The sequence below is a fragment of the Corylus avellana genome, chromosome ca1, assembly GCF_901000735.1.
Source record: "Corylus avellana chromosome ca1, CavTom2PMs-1.0".
NCBI classification, from domain to species: Eukaryota; Viridiplantae; Streptophyta; class Magnoliopsida; order Fagales; family Betulaceae; genus Corylus; species Corylus avellana.
The window spans coordinates 38,770,446-38,781,546 of record NC_081541.1 but is presented as its reverse complement, the minus strand read 5'-3'; the positions used below and the strand labels follow the sequence as shown (position 1 = coordinate 38,781,546).

Below are 11,101 nucleotides of genomic sequence, written 5' to 3'. Positions count from 1 at the left end.
GCAGTTGAAGGGTAGAATGAAGAAATGGTTTTACAAGATATGTTTTGACAAGATATCGACAAGAAATAAGACTGGTTAAGAAATAAGATATGTTTTAACAAGATATTTCTGTAATGCCGTAGATGAGATAGGCCACATTCAATGAGCATAATTAATTGATTGACCACGACACACCACCTACTCACCCACAATACCATTTCAAACCAGACGGCTAGTTAATGGCATTTCGAAGAAGGAAAGAAAATTGTTGACGTCAACAAGACGAAGGAGAGGTCACTTTTTCTCTGTAGATGTGAGAATGGAGAATTTGAAGGGAGTTTGTATAGCGGAAGATTAACGTGAGTTGTTTGTTCTTTTATTATTTTTAAGTAAGAGAGTCACGTGTTATATTTTTTTGCCTTGGATTTCTGTAGAGAAATCTAAGCTCTCAGAGCATCCAATCTTTTTTCAGCTGAATAGTTGCTAATTAATTAATATGAGAATGGGTGACGTACAGTGTCAATTTATGTTAAAGTGGGGTTAGGTTTTGAATAAGAATACCCATCCCCATTATTAATCAACGCATCATGTCATCTTTTTCGATTTTCTTCTTTCTTTTCCGATTTTCTTCACCTGCTCCCACTTATCCCTTTCTTTTCCTTTGTTTTTCTTCTCTTTCTTCCTTTCTCTCCCTTCTTATATCTGCCAAATTGCAGGGCCGGCTGAATGCCTTAGCAAATTAGGCAATTGCTTAAGACCCCGAATTAAATAAGGCTCCAAATCGTAACAGTATAATTAAGTTTTCTTTATAAAATACAAAATTAAGGTCCTAATTATGACAAAAGGTAAATTAGAGTTTAACCTATTGTAATTTATAATTATTGGAGCAATTGTCTTAGATTATCAATTAATGAAACGTGTAAATTAGGATTAAGAGTAATAAATAAGGTTTAACCTATTGGGATATAAGAATGAGAAAGTGTGAAAATACCTGCAATCTACTTTAAGTATGAAAATATTTACTAAGATATGATGTTGATTTTCCATAATATAATTTTTGTTGCTTTATTAATTATCTGCTTGATACAACTATTTATAGAATATTGCATATTGTGTCTAAATAAATTAATATGGCTGAGAGGATAGCCATCAACAAAGTTGGTGATTGCAGCGGGGGAGTAGTTATGGCGAGCCAACGGATTGGCAAGTTGTTGCTATCAGGTCGATAGACCCTAATAAATAACAAGCTGGGAGCAGCTAGGGTACCAGGATACCAGTATAAAACCATTAAACATTATATGTTGGCAGTGTCGGCTCCATAATCCGCTAACCGAGTTTTGGCTCTAAACTAGTGGAGTGAAAAGAAAATAAATTAGACTTTACTCAAACTAAACAGTTACTACTTTGGATCTGCATACGAATCATATCATTACCCTTTGTGCTTATTATAATAAACCAGCAATCCTCATTTATATTATTGAATCAATTGACTCACTTGTTTGCATTTTGTGGTTGTGGTAATTCCATGATCACATAGTCTTTGTAGTCCTTGCAGAATTGGTCGATCAAGGTAATTCTGTGATCATGCTTAGAGGTTCATTCTTGAGATGTACAAAGATCTTAAGCTGGCACAGCTTTGTCTAGAGTTCAGACAGTCAGGTAGATTTGTATCAATGCCTTGGTCGACAATATTTTGAGTATTTTGTATAATCAATATTTTTGGGTATTTTATCATTCTGTCCTGGTGCCTTCTTCAACTCCTGGAAACATTTCATTACTTGAGCAAATTGTTCATTCTACTTCCACTCACTATGATTAAGTCTTGCATTCATCTCATCATGAATGATTTTTTAATGTTGCTCACGACCTGACAAATCAGTCTACAACTGTTTAAACTCCTGCCTGAATTGCGCCAAATTAGAACCTTGCCCCATAGATCTAGTATTCATGAAAAGAAAACAAATGGCTCTGATACCACTTGTAACATGAAAGTTACTGAAGAACAAAATGTAGAATAGAAAATGAAAGAGAAAGAGAGAAAATGAGAGACTTTGGGAATGAAATGGGAACTACTTCTTATTGAATCAATTGGCCAATTCAAGATGGCTAGTCTCCTACAATGCTTTTGCACTTCTCAAAAGATACTTCCTCCTTGCACTTAACTAGCCTTATATAGGCTTAACAATTAAGGCAATTTGGTTACAATCTGTTTACAAGTAACCAACACAACTAACTGTAATAACTTCCATCAACTAACTATAACAACTTCCATTATACACATGCAGCAATGCTTCCTAACATAATTAACTGCCATGCTTCCTTTCCTCCAACTACTCATCTCTTCTGTAGCTCCTGTGACACACTCTTACTTTTTCACATTCATTTTCACATTTTATACCTTTTAAAACTACCATTGAATTTAGAATGAATCTTTAATACAATAGTGGTTTTAAAAGCCACCTAAGGTGTTATAATAATAATAGAAAAAACAAGAAATAAAAATTGCTCCTAAAGTGAGTTACAATATCGGTTTCTTTGAGAAATTATTTGCCACCACTATAATTGATATGCAAAGGGTTACTACAAATATTTATTCAAGATACAATAGAGCCTAGAAATCTTTTGTAGTTTAGTTGCGTTTTGCACAAACAAAACTAAACCCGAATACCCATATTTTTTATTTTAGCAAGAGATAGAGACTCAAATTTGAAGGACCAAAGGTGTTTGAAATAAAACAAAAGAATTGAAATTTTGTCTATATTTAGTAACTGGAATGCAATAGTCTATTAATAGTACTCGTAAAATAGCCGGCATTAATCATGTTTGTTCACCAACGGTCACATAACTTTGAGACCGTTAGATTAAATAATTATCGTCCTAAATTGAATAGTCATATGATCAAATCACTTCGAGGCTTCGAGCTCTGATGCTTCGTGCCAAATGCGCCATCAACGTTGCACAAAAGCACTACTTGAGCCTATTGCAACACACTTTGCATATACCCAAGCGTTGCTTTAAAGCAAATGCTTGAAGTATGTCAAATATTTTAAATGCCAACACCGATTTCTTTGCTGCCAGCTCATTTTCCCAGCCGCCTCAAAATTCTGCTTTGCAAATTGCAATTCAAATGAAAATTGCAAGACTACCTATAAATATAAAGAATGAAAATTGTTCCACAAGGGACAATGCATATATTAGGAAACACTATAACAAGCACTGATAAAGACTTGACCCAAAATGAGATGAATCATATTATCACTCACAAGAAATAACAACACTGATAAAACAAGATGCCAAATTTGATAGCTAATGGGTGTATTTTCTTTCTCTTATGAATAATAGTCTAAGACTAATAATCTTTGCTCCACTCCCTCTAACCCTTTTTATATTCAATTAGAAAAAAAAAAAAAAAAAAATCTTTGCTACATAAATTTTGAGGTATATTCATTGTAACATTTTGAAAATAAAAAATCATATTTAACTTCTAAGTTTTCATTTAATTTGAATTTAGTCATTGAGTTTTCATTTTTCAATAATACAGTTCTTTTAAGTTTTGCTCAAGTTTAAAATAGGTCTATCTATCACTTCACCATTAAAGTTAACAGTTTGTCCTATGCTACAAATAAATCAAACTATTATATAAAACCATCAACGAGAAGGCGCGGGAGGCAGGGAATTCTACTGTACGAGTTTCGGAGGTCGAAGGTGCAGATAGAAAAGCAAAGAGGAGAGTTGTAGAGCATGGGGATTTTTTTTTTTTTTTTTTCTCTAAAACATGTATATCCCCAGAGAAATAGCTAATTCCTCTCATTTTTAGAGATAGATAAATTTATTAGATCCAAGCATTTGAATGATGCTCTAGAGGATGAGTTTGCTCAAGAAGTTGCAATTCTAAGGTGAATAGTATGCAATTCGTTTTTTACTTTAATTAATTTATTAAATTCAAATCTAATTGTTTTGCTGTTCATGGCATGAGTTTACAATCTATAGAGAATGTTAGAATACTGAATTTATAGGTCTTCACTTGTAGCAAACAACAAACTCCAAATTGCAAAGATCTACAAAATTTGCAGAGATGAAAATAAATCTTTCAAGAAAATTTGCTCATTGTGAAATTTGAATTACACGAAATGTATATCAAGTATAGACTCCTCTTCGACTCAACTCATGATAATGAATATAGCAAAAGTGCAAAGCAAACATGAATTATGAACAAGTCAAAGTTTAGATCTTCGACGTTTTCAGGAATACAACATACTCAAAAACTTAGAAAATGATAAATAAATAAATAAATCAAACTGAAAATTCTGGTCGCAATGAATTTGAAATGACTAAAATCTGGACAGGTAACTACTGTGAGTCCTCATTTCCATACAGCAGCCAACTGCAAGATCATTGATGTAGCACCAAGATGACCAATCAAATACCACTTGTCTTCTTGTACATCTGCAGCAGATCATATCCAAACTTACATGGTTAAATTTAAATCGGCTTGTATTGGTTAAATATCAATATTAATATATTTCAAGTGGTCAAATTAATCCATACCAAGTTTGGTTCCTATTAGCACTATTGGCACAGTTGGGGGGATTCACTAGAACTTCCAGTCTGAAAGCCAAGAAATAGACGAATCAGACTGATACTGGAGAATTACCCATAAATTAAGCAAACAGATTAAGAACAAATGTGATTGGATTTTGATGAAAAACCTTGTTGGAGATATTTCCATAGCTGGCTTTGCTGATAAGAGAGAAGGCCAACAAGAAAACATCTGGTTATAATCCTCCTAAGTCCTATCCTGTATTCACCAACTTTGTTAAGTACATCGGGAATTACATAATTTCTTTCTCCATGAAAACTAAACATGTAAAGGGATTGTGGTTGAAAAAAAAAAAAAATCTAATACAGATTGCTAATGCCTAAATTTTACCAATTTATCAGTCTATAATTAGCACTACAGTTGTTGAACACAATGGGCGCACAATCCTATAAGAATTTGAAGTAAAACATATCATAATATAATTGTTGAGGTGGTAATCTAGAAAGAAACAAAAAAGACGATTTTTTATAAACATCCAATTAGCTTAGTTCTCCACTATATGACAAAAATGCTACAAGAAATCAATTGAGTAATCACATATTTCCCTGCAAAAACAGCGAATTAATCAGTCTAATATCAACCACTCATGTTCTTAATACATGAACTAAAGGCCTTTATAACCAACTCATTCTCTTCCATGTTTGGACTTCACAAAAAGGGAAAGTTAAAGAAAATAAGAACTTCACAAACAGATTTTTGACATCCAAGACAAATGAAGCTATTCTGCTTAACCCAATTTACTAATATAAATTTAATTACATAAGGAATGAGATACTTACACAATGGTTTGCTAGTTGCTGCATAATTGTAGAACCAGCTTTCTTTGAAGAAAGATTTACTCTTGCATGTTCAGCATTTGATTCCCATCTAGCTTCCACATCAAGAATCAAAAAAGTTCAGAAGCTAACAATATATACCTGACATGGAAGAGAATAATCTAAGGAGAACAGGGATTGTACTTGATGAATCTTGATGAATCTCATTTTTCAACTCCATTTCGTTTCCTTCACCCTCCTAACAAAGCTTCGTCTCTTTGTTCTCTACCTCCATTAGTACAGAAGTTCCAAGAACCTGTTTGCATCACCAGGTTATAGCTGTCGACTTCATATCTACTCCAACATATATATCAACTAAATGACAACATACGAACTAAATGATTGCTGCATGCTTGGGACATACAAGATGGTCTTGAAAGAATTTACATGTTCTTTTAGAGATGGGAATCTAGAAAGAAACCAAAAATACAGTTCTTTAATGAATATCCAATTACCTTAATTTTCCACTATGACAAAAATGCAAGTCCCCTTGAAATTGTTGAGGTGGCCATTTCAGAGTTCCAACATGTGACACTGCGGGCTCTTGTCATCTTATTTGGAAAGTGAATTTACCTGGCGCCAGTTAGGATAAACACGAGTAAATCGTTCAAGTGTGTTAACTCCAACTATTATATGTTTAAGGGAAAAGTCCACGTAACTCCCTCAAATTACCATCCAATTGACAATGTCCCTCCAAACTTTTAATTGTGACAATTTTTCTCCAAACTACCAAAAATTGTCAATGTTCTCCAAAATGACGAAACTACCCTTAGTAAAATAAAAACAAAAAATACTAAAACTTCTAGAAAAAACCTATAACTAAAAAAAAAAAAATCCATTGTCTAAGAAATTTTTTCTTAAAATTATGTCTTTTTTTTTTTTTTGTTATAAAAAATATTTTTTATTGCTTTTTAAAATAAAACTTTCGGTTAAAAAAAAAAAAAACTAACAATTTTCGTTAAGAAAATAAAAGTTTTCGTTTCTAAAACAATTTTTTTTTTTTTTTAATGTTTCTTTCTGTTTAGAGAAAAAATTGTTTTAAAAAAAATCGTTTTTTTTTTTAAAATAAAAATAAAAAATTTTCGTTTAAAAAATATTTTTTTTTAAAAAAAAAACTCTTTATTTTTAAATTAAAATTTTTCGTTTTTAAAAAAAATTCAAAAATTATTATTTTTATTTATTTTTTGAATTTATAGGGGTATTTTTGTCTTATTGAGAAATACGTAGGGGCATTTTTAGCCTTAAGGAGGACATTGACAATGTTTTGGTAGTTTGGGGGAGACATTGTCACAATTGAAAGTTTGTAGGATACATTGTTAATTGGGTGGTAGTTTGAGGGGGTATGTGGACTTTACTCTTTGTTTAATTTGGCGAATCACTTCAAAGATGAATGCAATAGCAGGATTATGTAGTTAAAGCCCTTACCAAATCCCACCTTTAAACGTTTTAGTCTTAAGAGCCATCTCAATTGAGTAATCACATATTTTCCTGCAAAAACAGCTAATTAATCAGTCTAATATCAACTACTCATGTTTTTATTACATGAACTAATTAAAGGCCTTTATCACCAATTCATTCTCTTCCATATTTGGATTTCACACAAAAGGGAAAGCTAAAGAAAATAAGAACTTCACAAACTTGCTGAAATGATCAATTCACATGTCTAGTAGTTCTTCATTATTAAAATTATTGCAGTTGGAAAAGCATAAGATGAAAATAATTGAGAATTTGTTTTACAAGCATAATGAGAAAAATTAACACAATATTGATTCACAATATTTCGACGTGAACCTATGCTTCACAAGGAATCATATCCAAGAACTAGCTAGGTTCTTGAAATTAAAGCAATCCTTGAAGTTAAGTAGCAGTCTTTAAGTGCTAACACAAAAAGCTATCATAAAGGATGAAATAAAACAAAATAAAGGATATTTTTAGCATATTGCAACAGTTTTTTGACATCCAAGACAAAATGAAGCTAATCTGCTTAACACAATTTAATTACATAAGGAATCAGATACTTACACATTTGTATGCTACTTACTGCATAATTGTAAAACCAGCTTTCTTTATCGAAAGACATAAACAATCAAAAAAGTTGAGATGCTAACAATACCTGAAATGAAAGAGAATAATCTGAAGAGGACTGGGTTTGTATTTGATTGTAACAATGGAGTGTTGAGTGTTAAAGCTATATCTCACGACATGTCATGTACTCCTCAAGACAGCATAACTGATCCTCAAACTCAGCATATTTGACCCTCAAGTCAACCCTCATTCCTTGATTTATGCTGCTTTTGTATATGACATTTCCTCTTAGTAATTTGCTCTGTTAGTACTCTGTAGAAGTTTCGGTTATAAATCAGAACTCTACACACTATTTTGGTAAGTTAACCAAATCAGTGCTACTCAAATTTTTTCATTGAGTCCTTTTCAAACCAATTAATGATATGCATGCGACAAGTTAATTCTTACCATTCAATTGCCAAATTTGACCCTCCCAAGAAAATGACATCACTCTGTTTTGATTCAAGAAGCCCCTGAATTCCCATGAGAAACCCAAACCATTCAAAGCCAAAGTGCCATGCAACAACTCAATTAACAGCACGATGCGAGGTAAAAATGAGAACAAAAATATAGGATATCCTTCAGAGCTCAATTGCATACCTTGTTCGGAATTCATTTTTATAGTGATTCAGAGTAGCATTGATCTGCGCTTTGCTCCTTGTAGCCAAAATCCTGATAAGATCCTCAAGATTGTAAGCCTTCTCTGAAATCTTCTCGTGGAGTATTTTAGCCTCTAACTAAGATAATCTTAAATGGACTTTTTGATAAAAGAAAATGCCAAAAATTTCAAATTTCATATTAAGAAGTACATAACAGAAGCAACTTATTAATACAATCATTGCACAAATTCCCCATAATTCTCGTACCCCATTCTGCTTTCATATGCATTTCCCTCTAAAATTCAGAAACTCAAGTGAATAAAAGAAACAATAGCTCAAAAATTATAATGCAAATAAAAAACTAAGCTAATTAACCAAAAATAGGCATTGATATTTAGAATGGAATTATTCAAGAGCCAAATATTTTAATTGAATATTTGTAGATAAAGTGACATGTGGATCTTCAATTATGTAACAAATAATTGAACCAAAATGAATACCAGTGCAGCAAGGCTGTTCTCCGAGTGTTGTTTACAGATTGGATCTTCCGTAAAATATTTGCTCGAGTTCATCAAGTGCTAGTTTTCACTCTGTTAAAACAATGAGAAATAAAGCAGTAAAGCACCAAGAATTCATCACCTCATCAACTCTATTTCCACAAAACTATGTATCCTTAAAAATGAAGAAATGAAATAAAATATAATAATTTACCAACTATTTCTCCTAAAATGTGAAGAATCGCGTATGCAGTGCCCTAGATTTTTTAATAAGCTTCCAATCCCCTGTTTCTTCTGTGCTTCAATTCGTTGTGCCTCTTCTGCATCTGAAATTTAACGACCAAGAAATACTGAGAGATTAAAAATGAATAAAACGAAGATGTAGAAGGTGGGCACTTTAATTTCTATGAAGGATTCAAATAAAATGATGAGTAATATACCTCAATCAGTCGAAGCTGAAAATGATGAGTAATATACCTGAATCAGTCGAAGCTGCATGGGTGATTGAATTTTCTTATTGCTGAGGTGGATACCGTAAGTCTAACTCTGGAATGTGAGCAATCTTGGCCCAATCCTCACCTGTTTCTCTCTTGCATCTTTGCAATAGGATGGGGCAATTCACAATTGTTAGCTTCTGCAGAGACGTTAGCCTACGCATTCCTTCTGGGAGTGATGCCAATCTGGAGCATTCACGAATGGCAAGCAATTGAAGTGATTTGCAGTTGTGGATCCACTCTGGTATAGCCGTCAAGCTTTCACAATCCCAAATCTCAAGCTTTTGTAGAGTGGTTGCATGTTGAAGCACCGAGGGGAGAGACGCCAATTTTGGAAGTACTTCGAAGCAAATGGAGAGGAGGCTCGTAAGGCCTTGCCATTGCATCCCATCCTCATCGTTGGCTATGTCAAGATCAGGACAATCCACAAGATATAGGCGTCGAAGGGCAGTGAGATGTTGTAGGGAGAGAGGCTTTAATATCTGGCAACGATATATACTCAAAGACATAAGAGAAGAGAGATTTTGCAGTGGCAAAGTTTCTAGATCCTCAATAGAACGGAATACTATAGACTTCAATTTTGAGAGAGGAGTGAATAAAGAGGAGTCTGTTGCAGTTGACGGTGGGCTTTGCGGTGAAATACTCATCATCATTGTCTGTTGCAGTGGCTTTGAACTAGCTTTATCTAGCTCCAAGTTTTCTTCAAGATGTGGAAACATTGGCATGGAAGTCAACATAGGGCAATTGCGGATGTATAATTTTGAAAGACGAGGAAAGGAAGGGAGTAAACGATGCTCCGTTATTTCAACGGAATTATGACTATCACTATTTACCTCCACAGAAGAATCCCTCCTCCTCCACCACCCCTTGAGATTAGGGCATTCAATGAGGAAGATAGACTCGAGGGATGGGAAAAATGGTGTTGGTGCCGTTGAAGAGGAAGAGAACTCATTGATTTCACCGTCGTCTGATATGTACTCAATAGCCTCCAAATCTTTAAGAAAAAGCTCCTTGAGGGAAGGCAGTTGACTCAATGATGGTAAATATTGGATTTTCCCACAATACAATAATCGAAATGTAACAAGATTTGTGAGCAGTAACGAAATCCAAGTCGGAAGCTTTGAACCCCGATAGTGTCTTAAGGAAAGATTTTTCAAATTTGGGTGTGGTTGGAAGCCATTCAATGACGCTTCATCCTCAACAACATCCGAATTATCGACATCTCCTTTAGTACTCCACCGTATATTCAAAGTATGAAGATGTTGTTTCTCATTTAGACTTGCAGCCTTACATTCTGACGCAACACCTTTCTCATGTCCCAAATTTACAATCTCTAGCTTTCCTCTTAGCTTATTTAATCCCTTTAGTTCTTGTAAACCACTGCTACCACTATGTCTGGAATGAGAATCCAAGTGGACATAAAATGTGGATAACGTCCGAAGATTAGTCAGTTGCCCCAATCCAAGTGGCATATAAGTTAAACCACAAGCATCTATCTCAAGATGCTGAAGGTTGACTAATTTTTTAATGTCTCTCGGCAATTCTTTTAGTGACTCACAAAAGGAGAGTATTAGTGTTTGCAAATTTTGCAAACTGGTTAGAGAATCTGGCAGCTTCTTCATACCTATGTTTCCAGAAAGATCTAGATACCTTAAATGCTTCAACTTTCCGATATAGCTTAAATTTTGCAACGGAAGTGGATAACTTGAAAAATCATGCAAATCCAACACACGTAAGAACTTGGAACTTGAAAAAGTTGCCTCACAATCAATATTATCCTTAAAGTGCCGTCCAAAGTAAAGAAGTGTTCGCATCCGACTTGCTTTACACAATAAAGTTGGAACTCCACATGAAATATTTATATTGTAAGCAACTGATACATGCCGAGCTTTCTCATCAATGTTTCTCTTCTTATCATCTATTGTGGTGATCAACGATCCTGCCACTGATATGGCAAGATCATGCATGAGATCGTGCATTTTGCATTTAATTACATTACCAAACTCATCCATTTCAGCTTCTTGAAAGAATGATCTCCATAGTAAATCCATAA

At 33.8% G+C, this 11,101-nt stretch overlaps 1 protein-coding gene across 3 annotated transcripts; it reads right to left on the bottom strand.

The window, feature by feature from the left end:
* Positions 1 to 4,060: 4,060 nt before the first annotated feature.
* LOC132178383 (putative disease resistance protein RGA3) lies at positions 4,061 to 11,089 on the bottom strand. Of its 3 annotated transcripts, none has more exons than XM_059590833.1 (13): positions 9,032 to 11,089; positions 8,769 to 8,880; positions 8,558 to 8,647; positions 8,059 to 8,130; positions 7,867 to 7,931; positions 7,508 to 7,731; positions 6,820 to 6,882; positions 5,850 to 5,967; positions 5,539 to 5,650; positions 5,359 to 5,450; positions 4,689 to 4,777; positions 4,528 to 4,587; positions 4,061 to 4,425 (listed from the first exon to the last, which is right to left on the bottom strand). In XM_059590833.1, exon 1 carries the CDS (start codon positions 11,058 to 11,060, stop codon positions 9,069 to 9,071), a length of 1,992 nt encoding a protein of 663 aa, XP_059446816.1. In that variant the 5' UTR covers positions 11,061 to 11,089; the 3' UTR covers positions 4,061 to 4,425; positions 4,528 to 4,587; positions 4,689 to 4,777; positions 5,359 to 5,450; positions 5,539 to 5,650; positions 5,850 to 5,967; positions 6,820 to 6,882; positions 7,508 to 7,731; positions 7,867 to 7,931; positions 8,059 to 8,130; positions 8,558 to 8,647; positions 8,769 to 8,880; positions 9,032 to 9,068. The 3 variants fall into 3 exon arrangements, with proteins under 3 accessions (XP_059446816.1, XP_059446809.1, XP_059446823.1); XM_059590826.1 differs by having other exon boundaries at positions 5,359 to 5,446; XM_059590840.1 differs by having other exon boundaries at positions 5,359 to 5,446; positions 6,830 to 6,882.
* Between the last annotated feature and the right edge of the window lie 12 nt (positions 11,090 to 11,101).

Excerpts from the sequence above, each read along its gene's own strand:
- LOC132178383 (XM_059590833.1), bottom strand. The coding sequence starts at position 11,060 with ATGGATGAGTTTGGTAATGTAATTAAATGCAAAATGCACGATCTCATG.